The sequence below is a fragment of the Oryx dammah genome, unplaced genomic scaffold (assembly GCF_014754425.2).
Source record: "Oryx dammah isolate SB20612 unplaced genomic scaffold, SCBI_Odam_1.1 HiC_scaffold_28, whole genome shotgun sequence".
NCBI classification, from domain to species: Eukaryota; Metazoa; Chordata; class Mammalia; order Artiodactyla; family Bovidae; genus Oryx; species Oryx dammah.
In genome coordinates this window covers 14,801,442-14,823,509 of record NW_024070212.1, presented here as the reverse complement: position 1 = coordinate 14,823,509, position 22,068 = coordinate 14,801,442, and the positions used below count along the sequence as shown (strand labels likewise).

The 22,068-nt window shown below is 52.8% G+C and overlaps 3 protein-coding genes across 10 annotated transcripts; all 3 read right to left on the bottom strand.

Moving 5' to 3' along the window:
- Positions 1-179: 179 nt before the first annotated feature.
- On the bottom strand, positions 180-6,072 carry FAM189B (family with sequence similarity 189 member B). Of its 4 annotated transcripts, none has more exons than XM_040230355.1 (12): positions 5,219-6,072; positions 4,975-5,109; positions 4,666-4,776; positions 4,440-4,559; positions 4,177-4,284; positions 3,451-3,626; positions 3,224-3,323; positions 2,822-2,891; positions 2,019-2,564; positions 1,349-1,417; positions 993-1,246; positions 180-900 (listed from the first exon to the last, which is right to left on the bottom strand). In XM_040230355.1, the coding sequence occupies exons 1-12, from the start codon at positions 5,441-5,443 to the stop codon at positions 727-729; spliced, it is 2,088 nt and encodes a 695-aa protein (XP_040086289.1). In that variant the 5' UTR covers positions 5,444-6,072; the 3' UTR covers positions 180-726. The 4 variants fall into 4 exon arrangements, with proteins under 4 accessions (XP_040086289.1, XP_040086290.1, XP_040086291.1 ...); XM_040230356.1 differs by having other exon boundaries at positions 3,451-3,623; positions 5,219-6,070; XM_040230357.1 differs by having other exon boundaries at positions 4,975-5,031; positions 5,219-6,068.
- A 685-nt stretch (positions 6,073-6,757) lies between these two features.
- SCAMP3 (secretory carrier membrane protein 3) lies at positions 6,758-11,610 on the bottom strand. Its single transcript, XM_040230403.1, has 9 exons — positions 10,884-11,610; positions 10,472-10,549; positions 9,715-9,837; positions 9,512-9,632; positions 8,909-9,037; positions 8,313-8,472; positions 8,102-8,203; positions 7,494-7,611; positions 6,758-7,209 (listed from the first exon to the last, which is right to left on the bottom strand). Exons 1-9 carry the CDS (start codon positions 10,947-10,949, stop codon positions 7,063-7,065), a joined length of 1,044 nt encoding a protein of 347 aa, XP_040086337.1. The 5' UTR covers positions 10,950-11,610; the 3' UTR covers positions 6,758-7,062.
- Positions 11,611-11,618: 8 nt separating this feature from the next.
- Positions 11,619-20,562, bottom strand: CLK2 (CDC like kinase 2). Of its 5 annotated transcripts, none has more exons than XM_040230388.1 (13): positions 20,267-20,562; positions 18,472-18,641; positions 17,486-17,711; positions 16,744-16,831; positions 16,324-16,390; positions 16,031-16,147; positions 15,081-15,247; positions 14,121-14,215; positions 13,344-13,473; positions 13,160-13,242; positions 12,917-12,996; positions 12,641-12,731; positions 11,619-12,148 (listed from the first exon to the last, which is right to left on the bottom strand). In XM_040230388.1, the coding sequence occupies exons 2-13, from the start codon at positions 18,639-18,641 to the stop codon at positions 11,963-11,965; spliced, it is 1,500 nt and encodes a 499-aa protein (XP_040086322.1). In that variant the 5' UTR covers positions 20,267-20,562; the 3' UTR covers positions 11,619-11,962. The 5 variants fall into 5 exon arrangements, with proteins under 5 accessions (XP_040086322.1, XP_040086320.1, XP_040086321.1 ...); XM_040230386.1 differs by having other exon boundaries at positions 17,486-17,714; positions 20,267-20,561; XM_040230387.1 differs by having other exon boundaries at positions 16,744-16,828; positions 17,486-17,714; positions 20,267-20,561.
- Between the last annotated feature and the right edge of the window lie 1,506 nt (positions 20,563-22,068).

Sequence of the window (22,068 nt, the reverse complement as noted above, 5' to 3'; positions counted from 1 at the left end):
ATGGGTGAGGAGAGAATGGATGTTTGAGTAGAAGGAAGGAAGAGAAAAAATGTTTGGCTATGAAAAGGGGCAGAGATACTGTGTGGTAGCTGGAAATAGATATCGGTGTCTTGAGAGTTTTTGTAACTAAGAGAGATGCTAGTACAAATCTCAATGGTGATAAAGAATGATCCAGAAGAGAAGGGAAAAACTGAAATTTATTGAAGGCTTACTTAGTGTGTTAAGAGCTTTACAAACTTTCGTCCTCACAATGTTCTATGGATTAGGCAGTTGAGGTTAAATAACTTGCCCAAGGTCATGCAGTTAGAGGTGGTAGAGCTGAGAGGCCAGCCTGATTTTTCTGACCCTTCATACCCCACCACCCCATTGCACAGGCATACAACCCCCTGTGTTTAAACACCCGGGACATGCCTGTGCCCTGGCCACAACCCCTGGTGAATCAGAGTTACTGTCACGCCAGAGGAACTGGACTGGACTTTCCTCCTCCAGCACCGGAAGCACAGGCATGTCCCCCCAGAGCCTGAACACCCATGCAGCACAGGACAGGAGCTCTCCCAGGCCAGACGGCAGAGGCAAGCAGCAGGAGCCCGTAGAGGTAGGAGGAAACGGATACTTCTGGGACTGTTCAGCAGGTTTCTCTGTGTGTCAGCCAGTGCAGGAGGGTGCTGGGGGCTGCTGTGGCCCCAGCATTCATCTGGATCTGTTCAGTGTTGGGGGACGCCTGGGTCAGAGCCCAGTCTCCCGGCTTCCCCCATTGAGGCTGAGGCTGTGGGGACGGGTAGCACGCTCCAGCCTGCGGCCGGACAGGAGACGCCTCAGGGAGGAGCCGGAGCTTAGGTCGCCGCAGCTGCGAAGGTGGAGGCTCTCTCGGCCTGGCCGGCCCCAGGGGCTCCGGGGCACCTAGATGGGGCCACAGGAGAGAGCATCAGTATGGCCCCTAACTCGAAGCTCCAGGCTTTCCTGGGTGTCTTCCTTGGCTCCCCTGACTCTACCTGTTTATGCCCATGGGCTCCATTCCCATTGGGATCTGGGGCCTTCCTGGACATCTGGAGGAAACGGGTGACCAGGCCCCGGCCTGGCCAGCTGCCCTTCAGGTCCCCCAGGGAGTGGGCTGGTGCAGGGCCCGAGGGCAGGGGGACCTTCTGGAAGGTGGGCACAGGGTGCCGCTTCTCTGCTGAGCGGGCACGGAGCAACTTGGGGGAGGGGCAGTGGGCTAGACGGAAGAGGCAGGCTTCAGAGCAGAGCCCTGGGGAGAGAGAAAGGGAGACTGGGTGGAATGGGAGGTGCAGAAAAGGCCAGGCAGCACTGCTCTATCCCCCGCCCCCTGGGCACCAACAGTGTGCCTAACCTGTATCTGCAGAGGAAACGGAAGCAGCTTCTTCCTCAAGCACTTTGGTATAAAGGTCCCTGAATTCAGCTGAAGAGGAGGGGAGAGAAACATGGACTGAGTTGGGAGTGCGCTGTAGACACCCCCACCCATCTCACCGCCCTCCTGAGAACACAGGCCCAGCTCCTGCAGCCCACTCCCAACCAAGGGGGCACTGTCGCTGCCCATGTCTGCCAGCAACTAGATGGAACGATCCACCAAATCAGGGACTAAGGCGCCATCAGTCTCTGCTTCATCCCCCTCAGTCCCTGGCACATAATGGTAATGACAAGCCTGTTCTGTGCCAGGGCGGAAGCATTTGACCTCCATCTCTTCTCAGTAATGCCACAGTATGTACAGTGAGGTATTGTTATTATACCCATTTTACAGGTGAGAAACCAAGGCTTGGAAAGAGTAGGTAACTAACCCAAGCTGGGGCCTGTGAGACTGGATTCCAACAACCAAATCCTCTTTTTTTAACCACTAAGCTACTGACTGGTGTGTTTTTCACAGGTGATGTAAATGTCTGATGCAGGTGAGAATCAGAATTTCTGCCTCCTCAGAAAGCCCAGTAATGTCCCAAATCCCGGCGGGCATCATTGGCCCTCTCACTCCCAGTGCCTACCCTCTCCTGAAGCTCGTGGGGGCTCACCAGTGTTGCTGGAGGTGGTGATGCCCGGGTCACTGTGGGACCGTGGCAGCAGCAGCGGTGGCGGGGGAGCCGGGTGAGGAGGCCGGTGCCCCGGCGGGGTGAGGGAACCTGAGCTATCGCTGAAGCGGCGAGCTGGGGCTCGGGGGGAAGGGGCCGCAGCTGGCCGGCTGCCTCCCCGGGGGACCCGCCGCCTCAGCTCGGGGAAGCAGGGTCCCACCCAAGGCGGCCAGCCCTCCAGGCGGTGGCAGCTGCGGGCCGCTGTGGGGGCACCCAGTGGGGGTGGGGCTTCGGGGGCAGAGCAGGAATAGGAGCGGGCTGCCCTTGGGGGCCGCCGGGGAAGGGGGCTGTCCTCGAAGGGGCCCCGAAGGCCGCAGTCCAGGCTGAGGCAGTAGCCGGCGCGGCTGCGCTGAATGGAGCGGAAGAGCACGTAGTCAACCGAGCGCACGGAGCCCTGCAACTCCAGCAGGCACGAGTCCTCCGATGGGCTGGAGCCCCCCGGGAGGTCGCCGATGGCTGACAGCACCAGAGACCCGCTGTCCATGGACACTGTGGGCAGTAGGGGCGGCTGGGTAGCATCAGCTTGGCCAGGGCTAGGCAGCGCCTCTTTCCTCAGGACAAGCCCCTCGGGGGCCAGCCTGCCTCCAGTGTTATCTCAGAGGAGACCACTAAGTCCAGTTTTCCAGGAAAACCCAGCTCTCGCTTGTCACGCACCCACCAGCTCAGTCTAACCCCTGCCCTGCCCCCACCAGCTCCACTCTCCCAGGCGTCCCAGTGTTTGTCCACCCTCCCCACTTTCTGCTCACCGTCTACAATGGAGGCCACTCGCTCACAGATGCAGGAGCCATCATGCAGCTGAGGATCAAACAGAGTGGCCTGCAGAAGACACAAGGGTCAGGCATCCAGCCCTGCACACCGATACGGCCACCCCAGAGGCTTGACAGAGCTCTGGAGACCTAGATTCCAGTCCAGCTCTGTCACTTTGTCCGAGTCACTTTATGTGGGCCTCAGTTTCCATGTCTGTTAAATGGAAATAATAGTTCTTACCCCACCCACCTCACTACCTTCTCAGGCAGATCAAAGAGACAGTGGATGTGCTAGTGCTTTAGATCCTGAGAACTAGTATTATCTTTATCCAGTACCAGCAGCTCACTCAGATTTTCAGCTCTGTCTTAGACTCCCCAGCCTGCACCAAGCCCTGCTCTCACCTGACTGTCTCCTCGTAGCCCCATGACGGCCTCATAAGAAGGGGGGCAATCAGTAGGGTACAAGGGCACTGGGCTGTCCATGGAACCATTGTAGGTGATGCTGGCAGAAGGAGGGAAAGGGTCAAAGCCTGGAAAAAAACTATTCTGAAAAGATCCATCCCCACCAATCTGGTCCCAGCCCCAGTCTCCTTCCTTAGTTCCCCCAATAGGACTCTGCCTGGCCTCACCTCTGCGCATCTGTTTCCGAGCTGCAGGTATACTCTGGGGGGTAGTACGGTGGCGGGGGCACAGGTGGTACAAATTCCTCCAGGTCCAGCATGGTGTGCAGGAGAGGGTCTGGGGGCGAGGAGGTACAGCCCAGAGACCCCAAAGGGCCTGAGACTGAGCGTTCAGGGGCCAACTGCTGGGGAGCAAGCAGGTCAGCGCGCTTGGATTCTGGGAATACAGCTCCCAGATTCCCACATTCCTCTCTCCTCTACATTTGCTGACCCCGCCCCCTCCAAGAAGCTCAGTTCTGGCCCCTTCCTTTGCCAGAACAAGTTCCTCTTCTAACTGCCCCAGCTGAGGACCTTCACCTCTTACCCTGCCCATCTAGAAATTCCTCCTCTTTATGGACTCTTCTGCACCCAGAATCACTCTCTGTTCTGTCCCCACCAAAACATCAGCCCGTTATCCCGGCCCCTATCTAAGACCTTCTGGACTCCGCCCAACTTTTAGGCCCATTCTCCAATGCCCTGGGGCTGACATCACACACTTCTGTTACTCCCAGTGATTCCCCTCCTCACCCTCCCTCTTAAAATATTCCTACAGCCAACCTGCCTATTAGGTGAGCCACAGCCCCTGGTGCTCAAAAGCCAGCGCTGCAGCCATTCCCTCCCCCCAAGACCAGTCCCAGCACACACACCCCTGCCCCCAGCCTACCTTCTTGGCTTTGACCCCAGCTTCCCACTCACCGTGTGCACAAGGTCCAGGGAGAAGATCTGGATGCAGCAGACAATGGCAGAGAGGGTACAGATTACGGCGGCACAGACGGTGAGCCCACAGACGCTGAAGAGTAAGTTCTGGGGAAGGCGAGAGAGAGGAATGTGAGAGGAGCCTAGGGTGCAGTAAGTCCCACATATTCAGGGCCTGTGAGGACTCAGGAGGAGACACAAGAGTGCGAGCCAGGAAGATGGTGGGAGGGAAAGGAATGGTGGAGATGGGGGTGCATGCTCACCTTGAGGACCCCTCGGGCTTCATCACAGGTGGAGTTAGGAGCAATTTTCAGCTCCTGTCCCGACTCTGGACAGGGCCTGAGAAGACGAGCAGAGGGGCAGCACACGCAGACCTTTCCATCCTGAGTGGGAGTGGAGAGAGTGAGGCAGCCTGAACCCGGACAAACCGAGCTGTTCCACACACCTCCCCCAACTATTGCACTCAGGCTCTCCCTCCTCAGATCTCACCAAGTTGCATTCTTGGAAATCTCGGGCCAGCTGAGCGTTTTTACAGGAGAGAACAGAGCCGGCCATGCTGAGCATGACACAGAGCACCGAAAGCAAGGAGAAGAAGGAGATCTGGGAAAAAGAGGGCATAGACTCAGGGCTGAGACCCCCCAAATACCCTCTACTGCAAATGGAGCCACCCTCGTGCACAGGCATTCATGCCTGGTCAACATGAGTGGAAAAGTCAGTTCCCTTCTTGGGGGCATAAATGGGCATCCCCTGAGGTGCTAGGCACCTGCCTCCCAGTGGGCATCAGACCCTGGGACCTACCACTAGAGTGAATGGCCGCTTCCAAGACACGATGCCAACAACCCCGGAAAATGCCAGCTGGGGATAAAGCGGGCAGAGGCTCAGCATGAAGGGGAGGCACCTGGGTGAGCCCCTCACCACAGGGCGTACCCAGCTCTGTAAGGAGTAAGAGGACCAGGAGAGGCCAGGATTTGGACTGGCAGCTGGTGTTGAGGGGTGGGGCCCAAGGAGCCTCCCCCACCCAACAACTGTGCACCCAACTCACCGAGAACCCAGCCCAAGACGGGCAGGATCTCTTGACGCTCTCGGTGGTGGTGATGGAGGAGGCCGCCACGCTGAAGGTGACCACCAGGATGCCCAGGAACACCTGACCCAGCCCCAGCGTGAGTAGGGCCTGTAGCCAGGGTCGGTGGAGGCGGAGGTGTGTAAGGCCTCGGGTGCTGGGCCGGCTAGTCAGCGAGCGGCTGGAATCGCTAGGCGAGGGCATCATGCCTGCCGCCCGGTTGCCTGAGCCTTGCTCGGCACCCCCTGGCGCTTGGGAGCATCTCAGAGGCGCCCAAGGCCCCGTCCTTCCTCCTCTCCACCCCCCTCCCTCTAGAGCCCACCCCCTGGCTGGGTCCCCTGAGGCATGGCCCAGGGACTCCAGCTGGGGGGGAGTCCAAGGGGGAGGCCTCACGGAGGGGCCGCTGAGTGCTCCCTCCCCACCACGGGTACTGGACGGGCACCGTAACCGTTATGGCGATGAGAACGCGGGGGCACCGGCTCATCGCATCTCCCTAGGGAAGAAGGGCGCCGAAAAGGGCCGGTCCGGGAGTGAAGAGAGGGAGGCGTTCCAGAACCGGGAAGGGTGGGAAGGGTAAAAGGCGAGAAGGATGGGAAAGAAGTCTAGAGAAGAGGTTCGGGTCGGCGTGGGGTGACTCTAGAGGCGCGGTCGGTGTGCCTTCAGTGTCCAGTTGGATCCGAAGCCGCCTGGTGGGGAGAGGCTGCGGCGCCGCCGTCTCCAGGGTCGCCAGCCCCACTCCCCTCCCCACCACGCTCTTGCTACCCTAGCTCAGGCTGCAGCAGGTCCCAGACTGGAGACGGGGGATGGGGGATGAGATGGTGCGGGAGGAGGGGCGTGGTACGAGGGCCAGCGCGCTGCACCCCGGGAGTTGTAGTCCCAGTCGGAGACCCTGGGAGAGAGCGGGTGGGGAGAGGAAGGGGGAGGGACGGGGCGGACGGCCGGGCGAGTTGGCCGCCCCCGCTGGTCTGGCGAGGAGCTCCGGCCCCGCAGGGCCCGAGCTAAAGCTTTCGGCGCCTACTTGGGCCCCGCCCAGCCTCTCATGCCCCTAGGCAGCTGCGTTCCCAGAAGAGGTAGCGGCTCTTTCTTAAAGGAGAAAGTCATTAAAGGAGCGGGGTGGAGAGCCGAGTTCCCTGGCAGCTCCGCGATTCCACGCCCAACCGGGGACTTCCCTCCCACTTCCTGAGCCAGCCAGTGGGCTCTGCTGTCCCGTCGCCACACCTCTCCGTTTACACTAAGGCCAGGTCCGACCTTCCCTCCAGAGTCCACAATTCAGCTTCCACTCCAGTCGCTTCCACTTTATCTTCTGCAAGACCTGCTGCTGCTGCTAAGTCGCTTCAGTCGTGTCCAACTCTTTGCGACCCCATAGACGGCAGCCCACTAGGCTCCTCTTGTCCCTGGGATTCTCCGGGCAAGAGTACTGGAGTGGGTTGCCCTTTCCTTCTCCAATGCATGAAAGTGGAAAGTGAAAGTGAAGTCGCTCAGTCGGGACCTAGTTCCCATTAAAATTCCAGAAACGGGGAATTTGTGTTCCAGTTCCATTTTCTTTTTATTTAAATAACCGAAGCAACAGCCTTGGCACAGCAGAGGGAAGCGGGTCGGGTGTGTGGCTGTGGCAGCAGTGTGACCTGATGGAGGGGTGAGGGAAGCAGTGACTGGGTCACGCTGGGCGCCCCACACCCCTACGTCAGGTTCAGCAGTCATGGCCGTATCATTGGGGCTACTATAGTGGAGACATCAAACAGTGATGTCTCAAAGTCCCAGAGACCTCAGGGATGGGGGCTAGTCGCCTCCCTCAAGTGGAAGGGCCAGGGCATCCCAGTTAGGGGTCACGGGGCCCGGAAGGCATTTTCTGCAGCCCCAGCGGCTGCACTGGCAGCTGCGGTTCGCACCGCAGGGTTGGAGAAAACACCAGCTGCAAACTCTTGCTGGGCCTTCTGAAAGCTGGCACCTGTGCGGCGATACAAAGAGTGGATCTGCAAGTAGAAGACACAGACTTTACAGCATGTTCCAGCCACTGTTAATCCCACTCCAACCTAATACCATCACGACCACTCACCAGCCTGTAGCTCTAGCTTTTCCTTCTTGGCTCCCTACCAACACACACGCACACCTACCCCTACAACCGCCCCCTCCGCTCAGGTCCATTAGCTGAGAATCCTTCCATCTGCCTGGCCCTCCCCAGTTGCTCCTGAATGTTCCAGTCAAGTCCCCAGGGACACGTGATATCACTCTCCAGGCCCCACCTAAAGCCCCTCACCCGCTTCAGCATAACAATTCCCAGCACAGCGATGCCAGTGAAGAACAGGGCAACCAGCAGCATGAGTACAGCTACAGCTGTGTTGACCTTCAGCACCACCAGGGCAGAGATCCAGCCACTGTGAGGAGGAGAAAATACACGGAAGTGAGGAGAACTGCTCACAGCTCGGTCCCAGTCCTTCCAGGTTCTCCACTGGTCCTGTCTTCAAACCAGGGGCCATTTCCCTGTGGGTCTGGCAACTTGCCATGCATTACAGTCCCAAACTAGTTTAATCTCAGCTTTTGAACCATCCTAGCTCTCCAAGCGCTTCTAGACATCCTCACTCCAAACAGATCTTTCTGTTGAGGATGCTTCCTCTTCAACATTACACGTGCCTCCTCCAGGAAGCCTCCTCAGACTGAGCATGTCCAACCAGCTTTCCCTTAATCTGTCTGTTGATAGTACTGTCTGAGCTCTCTATCATGGAGGGTGTCCTGTAACCCTATTAAATCAGCATCTCCCAAGGATTAAAACCACAGTTTCTTTTTCTGAACAACTCCAGTATCCAATGCTGACTTGATCAAAAGGAGTGGGAGGAAGGGGTGAGTGTAAATAGCAGTCTCACAGACCTGAACCCCCAACCTGGGATGCCAATGGCCTGGAGGACAAACAGAACATCCTGGACGAAGAAAATGAAGAAGAAAACGAAGAAATTGAATGAACTGTCACTCCTGCAAAGAGAAAAAAATGGGAAGTGTAGGCAAAGAATCAGGGTTGTAGGAGCAGAAAGGGGCCCCTCCAAGTCCCTTCCCTGCCATCATCCCCACTGCCCCTTCTTACCGGAAAGCCTTGTACATGGGGCGATACCAGCAGACGAAGGAGCAGGGAGTGAAGAGGAGGATCCAGAGGATAGAGAGCCCAAAGCCTGAGCCATTGCTGGTCTCCACACAGAAGCTGGCCAGGCAGGCAAGAAAATTCAAGAGAAGAGCCAGAGTGCTGCCTAAGGGTCAGAGGAACAGGATGATGGATCAGTGAGAGCTCCTTTTCCGAGAAACCCACCCCACAACCCTCACCGAATGCGGCAGAGTAAGGAAAGGAAGGCAGCTTCCACCTTCACAGGATCCTCAACAGGGGAGACAACCAGCAAATCTCAACTATGTGTCATCCCGTTTGCAAAGACTTTTAAAAGGATCTAGAATACATTTATGCATATGGACAAGGAGAAGGGGGAGAGAGCAAGAACGTACATTTGCTAGAAGACTGGAGAATAAGTTCTGAGTACTGTAAAAGGAGTAATCTGGAAAATGCCAGAGAAATGAGCCTTCAATGATACTTCATTCAAAGTATCTAGTTCTGGGCGAGTGAGCTCCAGGAAAAAGAATGATGTACAACTTACTACCTATACTTTTCCTTCAGAAAGGTTTCTAACTACTCACACATCCAGAGGTAGTACATGGTGGATACTGTTTTCTGAAATTCTTGGGGGATCTCCATGGAGATGTCCTGGAAAAAGCAGGGCTGAACTGGGCAAAAAGAAGGTAGAGGAGGCCAATTGTTCTGTCGAGCTGTAAGACACAAATAGAGCAGGAGGGCCCCACAAGTGAAACAGAGACCAACGAATCACTCCCCCTTCCTTTTACCCCTGGATTCTCGATTTCCAATTTGAGAGTTCAAGAAGACAAGGGCAAATAGGAAAAATTATATTATAGTGTTTATTATGACTTTTGTTTACTATGGCTTATAATTTCTAACCACTATGCCTAGGATTTGAGCATCTCTATAACTATATAGTTATCTATATAACTTTGTTTAACCTCACAACAATCCTGTTAAACAGGTACAAACATTATTCTCATTTTACAAGTAAGGAAACTGAGGCACTCAAGATTAAGTAACTTGTCTAAGAGCTCATCCTTAATAAGCCACTGCACCCAAATTCAAACTCTGCAATCTGGTTCCAGTGCCCATGCTCTGAGCTCCTTTTCTGAGACTTCCAAGCTGTCAGGTGCCCTCCGCAACCCTATCAGGGATCCACTTACTAGCTGCGCTGCCCAGGGCGGCGTGCTGGAGTTCTCGCTCCCTTCGGTCCAACTCCTCTGCCTTTCGGTTGAGTTCCTCCTGTTTCTTTAGCAGCTCAGCTGTGGCTGCTGCAGTTGAAGCCTGCCCAGTCAGAGGAGACGGAGATCTGAGTCCTGAACCACAGGGAGGCCCCTCCCCACACCCCTCCCTCTACACCCCCTACCTGGCTGCCGTAGGAGCCGTAGTTCTTGGGTTCTGTGGGGCTGAGTTTTCTTGAGGACTGCAAGGGTGGAGCTGAGGGTGGAGCTCCTGGAACAGGGGCAGGAGGCTCATAGCTTGGTGGCGGCTGTTGAGTTTGGAAAAGACCTTGAGCATCATCTAGTCCCCCATAACACAGGAGGCTGAGTCTACTTGAATACCTTTAGACCTAAAACTTATTACCTAAAGTGGCAGCCCCTCCCCCGTTATTAGAAAGCTAGTCATTGTGTTTATATCCTAGAACTCTCTAACAACTTGCAGCTACCCTCACATCAAGTTCCTTAGCCAAGATTCAAAGCATTCATCTACCAAATCAACCTCCTTAAACTCTTACATTTTTATATTCCAGTGAGACAACCAGGTCTAATCTTCTTCATCCCTTGCTTTCTAATTGTGTACCTAAGCATACTCTGTTTTCTCAACTCCAACCAAGACCATCCCTTTTCATCTTTAAAAAAGCCTCCCCAGACAGGGTCTTCATCAGGCCCTGATAGAATCCAGGAAATCCCAAGACTGACATTTAGAGCTCAAACTGACAATCTCTGGCCTTGATGTCTTTAGATGGGTTAGGCATCCCATGGCAGACTGGCCTCTTCCAGGGAACCAAGATCACGGTGCTTCTTCCTTCCTTTGCGTGCAGAAAAGTCCCCTGGACCTCAGCACAGTGGGCTTGTTGGCATACCCTACCCTTCCCGGCCTTCCTGTGCTCTCCAGAATCTCACCTCCCGGGTCTCAAAAGGGTTGTAGACGTCAAGAGTAGCATAGTGCGTGCTGGGTCGATGCTGGATCACAGCTGGGTCCTGTGGGCAGAGAGCTGCGGCTCAGCTGGCACCTGGTGCCTCTGCGGGAACTCATAGGGCCCTCTTTTCAATTGCTGTGGCTCCAAGAACTGCAGCTTGGGGCCAGGCTGTTGGCCAATATATCTGACCCCAACCTTTCACCCCACACTACCAGTACCAGCGCCTTTAGGGGCAGGGCCCGCCCCCCAAGGATGCTCACTGGTTTGGAGTCGTCGTCACACCCACGTGGCGGCCCTTCCTCGGATCAAATGTCACGAACAGGAATACAAGTTAGCCCGACCCTCTAGAACCGAGAAACCGCCCCAGCAGCCTAAAAGAGGTCGGCGCAAGTCACCTGAAAGGGGTTGTCAAGCTCGCCGGGCTCGGCGAAGGGGTTTCCACCGTCTCTGCTTTGAGCCATGTTTGCAACTCCGGCTTGGGCCGCCCCCTGCCCTCCACGCCCCTGCCGTGGCAGTGGCGGCGGCAGCGGCTCTCAGAGCTCCCTCCGCTCCGCTCTTCTCGGTCCGCCCCGCTTCCCTGTGCACGGATTGGCTGTACCGACCGGAAGGGTCACAAGGATCCCCGCAGCAGCAGCGAGTTGCGCCTGCGTCTCGGATAAAGGAAAAGAAGGAAGTGCCCCCACGTGACGCCTCTTAACTCGGTTTCAGTAGCCAAGTACCGCCCCTTCCCACGTGACTTCCTTCCACTAACGAACTACATCTCCCAGTAGGCCTCGCGTTAGAATCCCGATCCGCCCTAGCCTTCGAAAGAGAAGTATGATGGGAGTCCTCCAACCGGAGGTGGCGGTATCCCAGACCAGTTCAGGAAGTTTTATCGGGATTTCTGACCCTACCCTGGGGCCCAGCCTAACAGTTACACTAACCGAACCTCTTTCCCAAACCTCATTATTCCACATCAAATATGTGCTAACTTTATAACCCTTTCTTACAGTCAAATGTTACCCACCCATAGCTCAGATAAACTGGTAGCCTGAGGTTAATTTTGAAGGGTAAGATGGGACTCCCTTCGTTGCCAATCTAATCATCCCACCACCCCAGCATCTCCAAACCTCAAACTCCAGGGATGGGGGTCGGGTGAAGCACATCATTTTATTTCACAAAGACTGTACAAAATTCCTTATAAAACATGGTGTAGATCCCTTCTGGTTACCTCATTCTGCCCAGATCCAACTCAGCTGTGGAAGGGGCAGGTGAGGGTGGGAAGAGTGTGAGATGGAATAGCATTATGTACAAGGCAGGGGTTGAAGCGGTGGTACAAGTTCTTTCATATTTACACTATTTCACATATTCACAGGTACATAGGGAGCCAGAAGGAGTGAGCTCTGGCTCTGTTCTCTTGTATAAAAAAGCACCAGTGTCCTGGACTGGACACCCACTGCTGTTAGGAGACACAGGGGTGCCCAGGGACAGATCGTCACCGACTGATATCTCGACTGGAGTCCCACAACTTGGCGTTAGGTGGCTCAGCCCGAAGGCGGGCGAAGAAAGGGTGTTGAAGGGCTTCGCCCAAGGTCAGCCGCTTGGCAGGTTCATACTCTAGCATGCTTTCAATCAGATCGAAGAGCTGGTGGTGTTCCTCTGCCTCTGAGGTCAAATACCGCTGGTGGTGGAGGGCAGGAAAAAGGTGAGGCACGATGCCTTATAAGCCCTGCCTTCCTCAAGGCCCTAGCTTTCAATCCTGAAGGACCAAGGCTCTCCTCGTGACCATATGATGCTACTTGACTGGGACCACACCAGGGCCATTTCTGATGTTACAGCTCAACCTGCCTTCCCACTAGCACAATTATTCCTTCATACTCTCTGAAAGTTCTTATTTTTATCCTTGACAACTTCATGAATCTTCTTTAGCTCAATAAAATGTAAGCTCTTCAAAAGCAGTTTATTTTCTCTGGTTGGCTCAAATAAATGGCTGTCTAACCTCATTCCTTCCATAAAACCACTCCCTTTCTCTCCTATCAACAAAAGATTTCTTTCTGTGTTCCTCCCCTTGTTTCCTAACTCTTTGCTTGTGAAAGGCATTCCAGGGGCAAAACACCTTAAGAAGGAAGGGACCTCTGGGTGGTAGGCACTATTCACTCCCAGTCCGGCTCACCCGAAGTGGTTTGCAGTTTTCACGAACGTAGCGCCCAGCTGATGTGTTCTCATCCCAATCCAGGCGACCCCGATAAAAATATTTCTGCTTCCTAGAGGGGAAGGGGGAAGTTTAGGAATCAGGAGGTTTCTCTTGTTATGCGATTAATTTCCCTTATTCTCCCATCTGAGAGTAGCTGAGGGCAAGGCAGGTGTTGAAGAGAAAAGAAAATGTGATAGAGACCAATTTTGTGGAGAGAAAAGGAGAAGGGTTACAGTCCTCCCACTCCAGGTTCACCTTGTCTTTCGGATCATCCGGGAAGGGATGGGACCCAGGATCCTTTCCATCATGGCTAGATGCTCTCTGTTGTCATGGGTCTGGGAAACAAAGACAGAACTGAGCAAGGGACTGAGAAGGGATGCTGGGGTCTAGCTGCTAGGAAGCTAAGCAATGTGGAGGAATGAGCAGGCAGTTTCTCAGCAGAGAAGGAAATCAGGTAGAAGAATGCCTAGTGGTCTCATAAGACACCCAACCACTTACTTGGAAGAGGGTGAAGCCAACATAGTATTCGAAGATGATACAGCCTATACTCCACACATCACAAGGCTGAGACCAGCCCAACTCTAGGTAGGGATGGGAAGGAAAGGTATTATGAGGCTCGGGGGCCCCCCTCACCACCACACCACCTCACATACTTGGACAATCTTGTCCTTCCCCCTCTTACCAAGAATGACCTCTGGCGCTCGATAATGGCGGGTGGAGACAATGGTACTATGGTGCTCATGGTCGAAGGTGGCACTGCCAAAGTCTACTACTCGCACGGCTGTGCTCTTCACACTGCGCTCATCCCGCTTCTAGGAGGCAAAGCAGGAAAAACATGAACCTCTGCACCAAGACTGAGAGAAAAAACAGACCAAGATTCTACTGCTATCCTCTAAAGTGCTTCTGAGCCTTAAAAAACCAACTCTGACCTCCTGCCGCTCCCACACGTCTTCTGCTTTTACAGCCTCGCCCATATCCATCAGAGTGGATGGACAGGGATGGATAGGATGGATAGGAATGGGGGAGAAAGAGGATTTAGGAGTAACTATAGAATAGCATGCATCTGAAGAGTATACCTAAGTGACTGGTATACAGTTTTTCGATAATATATAGCAGATAGCAAAGTGAGAAATAGCTTCCTTAGCTGAGATCCCCATGATCTCTAGTTAGTCAACAGAGCTGAGCTTTCCTTACAGAAAACAGAAGAAACCAAACCCAGAACCCTGTAAGCATTTTCACTATACAGGAAAGTTAACTGAGGTTCTGCTTCCAAATTCTCTTTGAATCTAAATCTTAAATCTCTCCCTTTCCATCTATATTGTATTCTGTTTTTTTCAGAGCCAGAGCAGAAAGTGTGGGAGAAAAAAGTAAAAGGGGGGACCAAAAGGGCTGAAAGAAAGGCAAAGGGGCAATGGCCACCTGTGCGCACTGGCCAAGGGACAGACCCTGTCCACCTTACCTTCTCTAGGTTGTAGGTGAGCTCGTAGTCCGAATTCACAAACAGAATATTTTCAGGCTTGAGGTCCGTATGTGTCAGCTTGTTATCATGGAGGACTGCAGAGGAGAAGGCCAGGTCAGGGTTGGTCCAGGTGGCTCGAACTAACTACTACCAGCTGACTCTAAGCTTGGTCACCTAGCTCAAAGCTAGTGAGGAGGCAGGTCCAGAAGCACTTGGCTGCTTTCCGCTCTACTTCCAAATGAAATGCCTAGTCCAGCAAGCTCTATGCTTATTAACATAAGTTATATATGTATTTCTCAACCAATGGATAGACGGTTTGCTATGGTTGTTTCCTTCCCCTGGTCACACCTCATGATATGCAGGGATCTTACTTCCCTAACCAAGGGTTGAACCCTGCAACAGAGTGTGGAGTCTTAACCAGTAGACTAGCACAGAAGTCCCTATGAGTTCTATTTTTGTGCTTTAACATGTGTCTGATTCCTGTGAATTTAATTGTGTGAAACTATTATTCTGATGACTGAGGAGGAAGTATGTACTAGTCTGAATTCTCAACCTGGCACCTTGGCTACTCCCTGCTCCCACCTGGCTTGCTGAGAGCAGAGAGCGTCTCAGCTCCAGACGAGTGCAAACCTCTAGCGTGAGGAATCTTTTTGTCTCTTTGTGCTTAGTGCCTGACTTACTTTCCCAAAGAAGGGGAGTGAAGGAAAAAAGAGGTTAATAAGAGCTCTGACTTCAAATGCTTTCTCTTCGAGCTCCTGCTAGGTTGAATGTGGAGGAGAGACAATCAATGATGACAAAAGTGAAGGAGTTAAGTCAGAAGAGGTGCCAACAGGACAGTGAACAGAAGAACTGCAGATTATCGAGGTGCCTGTTTAGGGGCTTCACCAGTGCACAACTGAGACCCAAGAGGTCCAGGGGAGGAAGGGGCTGCCCGAGTCGGCCTTGGCCCACCCCACTCACACTTGACGGCCTGGCACAGCTGGAAGGCCATGTGGCGCACTTGGTGGATGGGGTAGGGCAGGTAGTTGTTGTCTTTGAGGAAATCGAAGGTGCTAAGGCCCAGAAGCTCAAAGGAGATACACATGTGGCCATGGTAGTCAAACCAGTCAAACATCTGGACACAGAGGCTGGGAAGAGAGACGGGAGGGGGGTGTCTGATGAGCTCCCATCTGCCCACCACCCCTCCAACAAAGGACTGCTGCTGCTGACTGCACATACTTGGATAAAAACATGCCAGCTATTATCACCAAGAAAATTCAGTTCAACTACAGAATGGCCTTTCTGGCAGACCCAGGAAGAGAAGTACTACTTGCCAAACTTCAAACCATTTTCCTGCAACATTTCAAAGTTAAATAGGAGCTGCTGAGTGCCAGGCTCCAACGTGGACCCTGAATTGTCAAACTGCCACTCCGTCAACATGACCCCAGCTCCCGCTCTTGAAATTCACTCACCATCAGCCATCACTGGGCCCATGTTCACACCTACTTATGTCTTTCAGTAATACTCTTAAATTTTACATTTTGATTATGCAACGTGTGTGAACAGAAAAACTATACATAAACACCTGCAACTTCACTAGCGTAGTTCTATTAAAAGCTCAAGTACTTTTTTGATGAAAAATGTTGATTCTCAGTCTCAGGGCCATTTCCAGGGCACATTCCTACAAAGGTCATCCTGAGTTGGAGCTCAACTACAGAGCAATCTAACTGCCCCCAAAACAAGGGGAATGGATTACAGAATGTCCCAGACCCTTCCTTCCTTTCAGTAACAGTAATGTTCTCCTACTCTACGATGATGAACAGAAAATGAGACAGTCTACAACTCCTCTGCCTGTCTAGTCCATGTTGGGAAGGTTTTCCCGTCTTGAGGTGTAGCCTCTCAGACGCCCCACATACTCCAGCACCGCTTACTTCTTGTTGTCAGGGTCCTTCTCATTGATTTTCTCCAGCACATTGATTTCTAGTCGAGCTGCTTCCTTGTACTTTTCCACATTTTTAATGATCTTCAGGGCAACCCGAGCCCCACCCCTATAGGATGGCAGGAAAGGCTTTTGCTGGAATCTCAAGAATATCTCAGAATGAACAGGGCTGCCTGGGGATTAAGAAATCCTATCTTTGGCTCATTAACCAAAAAAAGCCTCAGATAACCCTCACTACCTCTTTATGGCTAACAGGTGTGGAGTCTGGAGCGGGCTGACATTTACCTGCGATGGTCAACACACTGTACAACTCGGCCAAAGGTCCCCTCTCCCAAGGTGCTTACAATTTCATCTGAAATGAAAAAAGCAGGGTGGGGGAGAAGGGAGGGAGAAAGGGTGGGGAATGAGTTCAGTTTGAAGAAAAAAGGGCACAGCAATCCGGGGTGAGGAGATGAAGGAAGGGGGAACAGATACAGATGGTCACAGGGGAAGAAAACCCCTGCGTGATTCCCACCACCTTTAACCCAGGGGCCATGAGAGCTGGGAGTGGACAGCAGAGGTCAATTCTCAACAGCAACTCAAACCACCCAGATAAACAACACCACTGAGAAAAGGCAAAAGAGGCTGTGGCTTGGGTTGGCTCAGGACGTTAGGATGGCTATGGGACCATTACAGGCTATAGGATTGTTACGATTTGGCTTGTACATCGCTCTTGTAGCCAGTCCCCGACGTGGTAGATGAGGTGGCCCTCAGCGTCGTCCTCTACACTCTTGGCTCTCCGGCTGCTGTGCTGCTGTCGGGGGGCGGGGGGGGTCGGAGCAAGCCAGGTGTCGGAGCGGGGGCCGGAGGGAGGCGGGGTGGGTGGTGGAGGGGTCACCGGTCACAGGCGCCCAGCCAGGGGGGACAGACAATGATGGGGGACAGTGGAAGGGAACACGTCAGATGCAGTAAGGCGGATCGGGGTGAGAAGAGAGAGCGGCGCGCAATCCCAAGTCCCCAAACCCAAAATGGGAACGGGGAGAGGCACGGGCAGAGCGGAGAAGTGGTGTTGTTGCCAATGTCACCCACAACCCCATGCTCTACACGGTGCCCTTCCAGGCAGGCACAGGTCTCCCCTTGCTCCCACCCAAGCCCACCTGCTGAGGGGGCCAGAGTCCAGGGCTTGGGGGAGAAAGGCTGTTCACAAGCAAGGTCCCCATTAGAAAATGGAGGCCTCTAGGGGGTGGAAGAGCTGCTCCCAAAACAATAAGCCCAGCATGCCAGGGAGGGCACGGGGGTTCACAAATGCTCTGTGCCCATTCACCTCCGAAGCAGATTCAGGGCCCTCCAAGAGCTGGAGAGCTTCCAAGCGAACGCCTCAGTGTTCACGCCCCAATGTTTCTCACTTACCGGGGTCCCAGAGGGCTGAAGAAGAGTGGGGAGAGGAAGGGCCTGGGCTAGCACTCACCGAAGACGAACGGCTGAATGTCCGGCTGCGCCGCCTCCGCCGTCGGTGCTTCCTACGGCTGCTGCGCTGGCTGCGGTAACTGCTGTCTTCCCGATGGTACTCGTAGGAATGCCGGTAGTCTGTGTCATAGTAGGCTTCTCCCCGATCTCGGCTGTAGTCGTTGCGCCTGTAGCTGCCACAGTATCGCCGGTCATACGCCCTCCGATCGGATGAACGATCGTCATAGCTGCTGTTGGACAACAAACACCCTAATTAGGTGCATCTGTTCAGGTCACAGTCCTTGCCATACCATTTACCAAGGTCCCCCCGCACTGAGGAAAAGGAGTAACATGAGAAAAGTAGTTCTCACACACTCAAGCCACTCTGAGAGGAACAAGAGCCAGGGCAGTGAAATAACTAAGCACAGAGGAGGAGCCCCACATCTGCCCATCACTATAGCCTCTGAAAAGACGCCTGCAGGCCAACTCCCCCTGAGCGCCTCCTCCTCCCCTCCAGAGATGTAATGGCATGAAGAGCTGCTTCTCTCTCAAGCCATTTCTGACTGACATGCAGCTTTGCTCCAAACTATCCTTAACTCATCCCTTCCACTGAACATGCGGCTAACTTATTAAAACCATGGAGACCTAACTCTGTTTTATCTATTAACTGATAAGCCATCTCAAGCTCCTAGTCCTTTGCATTTGCTTTCCCTTTGCCTACAACACTTCTCTTGTCAGACAAGCTTAGATGCCACGTTCTCTGGGAAGTTTTCCCTGATGTATGTATCTTGCCCCCCTGCAATCAAACCTGTTGGAGGCTTCCTTAGCCCCTTTTAAACATACTTCCTCTATGATAACACTCTTAACACCACAGTGTAAATGGGTTAAATTGATACCCATTTTGAGCATCACATAATATTAGCTACTTAGGTTGAAACTGATAAATCTTTGTTGAATAAACAAATAAGTGAGTGGGTCTAATTTGAGTTTTTCTTCCTGAAGCCTCACCTCCGGGAACGGACATGGTAACTGTCTTCCCGTCGGCGCCGCCGTGTACGGTCACTGCTGCTTGACCAGGAGCGGCTTCTTCGTCGCTTATGCTTTCGGCTCCGATAGTGCTCATGATAACTCCCCCTGCTGCCTCTCTCTGAAGAGTGGTACCTTCGAGGATGAGGCATCTGTAAGGAAAGGGAAAGGAGAAATAGTAGGGGCAGGATCTGACTTTTCAGAAATCCCCTCCAAGGACTGGTTGCCCTAGAAATGCTGTTTTCTGCTCTTCAATTCCTACTTTTCTTTTTTTTTTTAAACCACTCACAACTCCTCAGTCTTCCTCTGGGCTTACAATTTCTCCTTGATAGAGAAGTATACTAACTCTGGTTGAAAACTTTAGGAATCTTCCTCCTACTCAGCTCATTGCTCTGTTCTGATTTTCCTCAAACAGGGGGTCTCCTGAAGACACTCAGGTCTGGGCCACAGCTCATTACAGGTGAGACTGTGCAACTCATGAAGACTGCAACAATTCATCCTTGGCTGGTATCTAGGGTAGATCTGTGGCATTCTGAGTTCCTCACAACTCAAAGAGAATAATGATTTACTACACAATATTATCACAAATGTTTTACAATTACTCAAAGTGTAGATTATCTCCCCAAATAGGCCATCCATGTCCTGAGGGCAGGCATCCAGTTTCCCAGGTTTCCAGGTATAGCTGTGTAAACCAAATATAAGTTTCAGGAATCTGGGTCTGGCCCTTTGAACTATCTTAATCATTTCTCACATCACTGGCCAAATCTCCCATAGTTTTAATACAATACACGAGGCTCCAGGCTGCAGTCAGCTTCACATCCAGCCTCCCCTCCTTTGTGCTTACTATGTACAGAATAACTAATTTTTAATTAATATCAGCACCAGTAAACTAAGTTGGCCAGCTTTCAGTGATTGGATTGAAACGGCATGATGCACAAACTTTTTTTTTCCTTCAAGGAAAGAATCAGAAATCAGTCACAACCAGGGAAGATGAGACTAGGACAGAATGAGACAGATCCAAAGATAGCAGGGAGAGAAGTCTTGTTGGGTGGGTTGGGGTGGTAGCATTTAGGTGCAGAAAAGGCTTAAGAGACTCCAACAACTGGCTCCCATTTTGAGCTACTTCTCAAATTGAGGAGGTGGGTGGCATTCGATTCATTCTTGGCCCTACAGTGCTTAAGACAACCAAGAAGATGCAAACACACTATTCTCCCAGGTAATCCAACTGTGCTTAGCACAGCCACACAAATGTCATCTTACCAAATACACACTGCCACCAAAGCTCCTCACAGGCTTTCCTTCTCCCCATCCCCCAAGGATCTCCAGCCTACAACCTTTCTCAACTTCTTTATCTATTTTTTTTCCCTTTCTCACTTAGAAAATCCACAACTCACTCCTGAAGTCAAACTCTCCATATCCTCCAAGTGACACGACGGTTCTCTGGTCCAACTTTGATATTCTGTTCTTTCTCATCTCTGAAACCACTCCTATTCGCACTTCATCACTCCTTCTCCTACTTTGATCTCTCCCAACTTCCCTGCTGGTCTTCCCAAAATACATCTAAGGCAGGTCGACCTTCCACCTCATCTTCCTACACTGCACCTCTGCCACTTTCCAGGTTTCAGCCCCTAGAAATGGGGCTCTAGAATGGGGCTTTTCAGCCCCTCTCCTAATCTCGCCCGGGCCCCTTGCCCCCAATCCAATCTTCTCTCCGCCCGCCCCACAGTCGCCGCCATCTTTCCGCGCGGCCCCGCGGCCCGCCAGCCCGCGCGCTCACCGTTCTGGCGGCGAGGCCCGTGCGCTTGTCCCACAGGAAGTCCGTGATGGCGGCGGCACTGCGGCCGGAGTCCCGGCACCCCCGCGGCGACGAAGTGCGGCTCCACCCCCCCAACCCGAGACCCTGGGACCTCCCGCCTAGTTCCCGGGCTCCGCTCCAGTCCCTCCCGCCCCGGCTCCGTCCCCGCCCCCAGGATTCGCTTGGCGCCGCTCGCACCGCCCCCGCCCGGGGCCCGATCCCAGCTCGGTCTCCGGCTCTGGCCTCTCCGATCCGCCGCCGCCACCGCGAGCGAGCACGTACGCACGTCTTGCGTCGCTTCCCAGCTACCCCTGGGCTCCGCCCCTCCCCGGCCCGCGCACGCCTGCGCGTCCTCGCGTAGCTAGCTGCCGTCGGCCGGTTGGAGCAGAGGAGCTGCTGGGGGCGGAAGTTCGCGGGGCGGGGAGAGAGTCGCTGGGGATTACCGGGCAGAGCTGCCCCATCTAGTGTCCTTCTGTTCAGTTCAGTCGCTCAGTCGTGTCCGACTCTTTGAGACCCCATGAATTGCAGCACGCCAGGCCTCCCTGTCCATCACCAACTCCCGGAGTTCACTCAGACTCACGTCTATCGAGTCAGTGATGCCATCCAGCGATCTCATCCTCTGTTGTCCCCTTCTCCGGCCCCCAATCCCTCCCAGCATCAGGGTCTTTTCCAATGAGTCAACCCTGCGCATGAGGTGGCCAGAGTATTGGCGTTTCAGCTTTAGCATCAGCCCTTCCAATGAACACCCAGGACTGATCTTCAGAATGGACTGGTTGGATCTCCTTGCAGTCCAAGGGACTCTCAAAAGTCTTCTCCAACACCACAGTTCAAAGGCATCAATTCTTCGGCGTTCAGCTTTCTTCACAGTCCAACTCTCATATTCATACATGACCACTAGAAAAACCATACCCTTGACTAGACGGACCTTTGTTGGCAAAGTAATGTCTCTGCTTTTCAATATGCTATCTAGGTTGGTCATAACTTTCCTTCCCAGGAGTAAGCGTCTTTTAATTTAGGTGGTGTGTCCTTCCGTAGTTTTCCTCAATCTTTTACCTATTTCATGAGACTTCTGTGTCTTGTTTTGTTAGGTTTGAAGGTTGAAAAGAAGGGCTTGTCGTTTACGGGATGTCGCCACTCTGCTAACCTTTTGAGGTTTGTGATGCGGTGTGATTCTCGAGCATAGCCTCTAAATATTCAGTGCTTAAAAAGCAGTTCGGCAACCTAACCACAGCAAAGAGGGCTCCCACCTTTCCTCTTGAACAAAAGCTATGCACTTTTGGGAGAGGAGCGGGGCATCGCCTTGGAGGTAAGGTTTGAAAAATGGAGTGATGGAGAATCAAGTGCCAAAGAAGGGAAAATTTGATAACTTTATGTTACATACTTACACATAAGATATGAGAAGTGTAAATTTACTGAATTAAAAAATAAAAAGGAAAAAGAAGGAGGTGTTGAGAAAAACTAGGTGAGTTAAAGACGCTATAGAAGGAATTGAGTAATAATAAGGGAAATGAAAAAAATAACCTGAGGATAACTACATTCAAGTAAAGAAATATCAGAGGGGGGCCAGGATGGAAGATAATCAGATGGAGCTTATATCAGTTGGCCAGAAATAGTTTAGAAAAAGTTCCTAAAATAGATGATGAAGGATAATTAAGAGGTGAGGAGGAAGTGTAGTTCACTTCCTCTTCCATGAACACTTTCCCTTATTCATTCAACAACCATTTAGTAAGTGTCCACTTTGTGTTCAGCATTGTGTCAGGTGTAACCCTCTTGTTCTTCAGAGC

Coding starts and splice junctions, on each gene's coding strand:
- FAM189B (XM_040230355.1), bottom strand. CDS start 5,443: ATGATGCCCTCGCCTAGCGATTCCAGCCGCTCGCTGACTAGCCGGCCC. Junction 3,627..4,176: donor CCCTGGACCTTGTGCACACG/GTGAGTGGGAAG, acceptor CTTGCTCCCCAG/CAGTTGGCCCCTGAACGCTC. Junction 1,247..1,348: donor CGTTTCCTCTGCAGATACAG/GTTAGGCACACT, acceptor CTCTCTCCCCAG/GGCTCTGCTCTGAAGCCTGC.
- SCAMP3 (XM_040230403.1), bottom strand. CDS start 10,949: ATGGCTCAAAGCAGAGACGGTGGAAACCCCTTCGCCGAGCCCGGCGAG. Junction 9,838..10,471: donor ACCCTTTTGAGACCCGGGAG/GTGAGATTCTGG, acceptor CAAACTCAACAG/CCGCCACCAAGCTATGAGCC. Junction 7,612..8,101: donor ATCCCAGGTTGGGGGTTCAG/GTCTGTGAGACT, acceptor TCCTCCTCACAG/TGGCTGGATCTCTGCCCTGG.
- CLK2 (XM_040230386.1), bottom strand. CDS start 18,641: ATGCCTCATCCTCGAAGGTACCACTCTTCAGAGAGAGGCAGCAGGGGG. Junction 16,832..17,485: donor CATTCAGCCGTTCGTCTTCG/GTGAGTGCTAGC, acceptor GCCCCCCGACAG/CAGCACAGCAGCCGGAGAGC. Junction 12,149..12,640: donor AAAACTGCAAACCACTTCGG/GTGAGCCGGACT, acceptor CTCCACCACCAG/CGGTATTTGACCTCAGAGGC.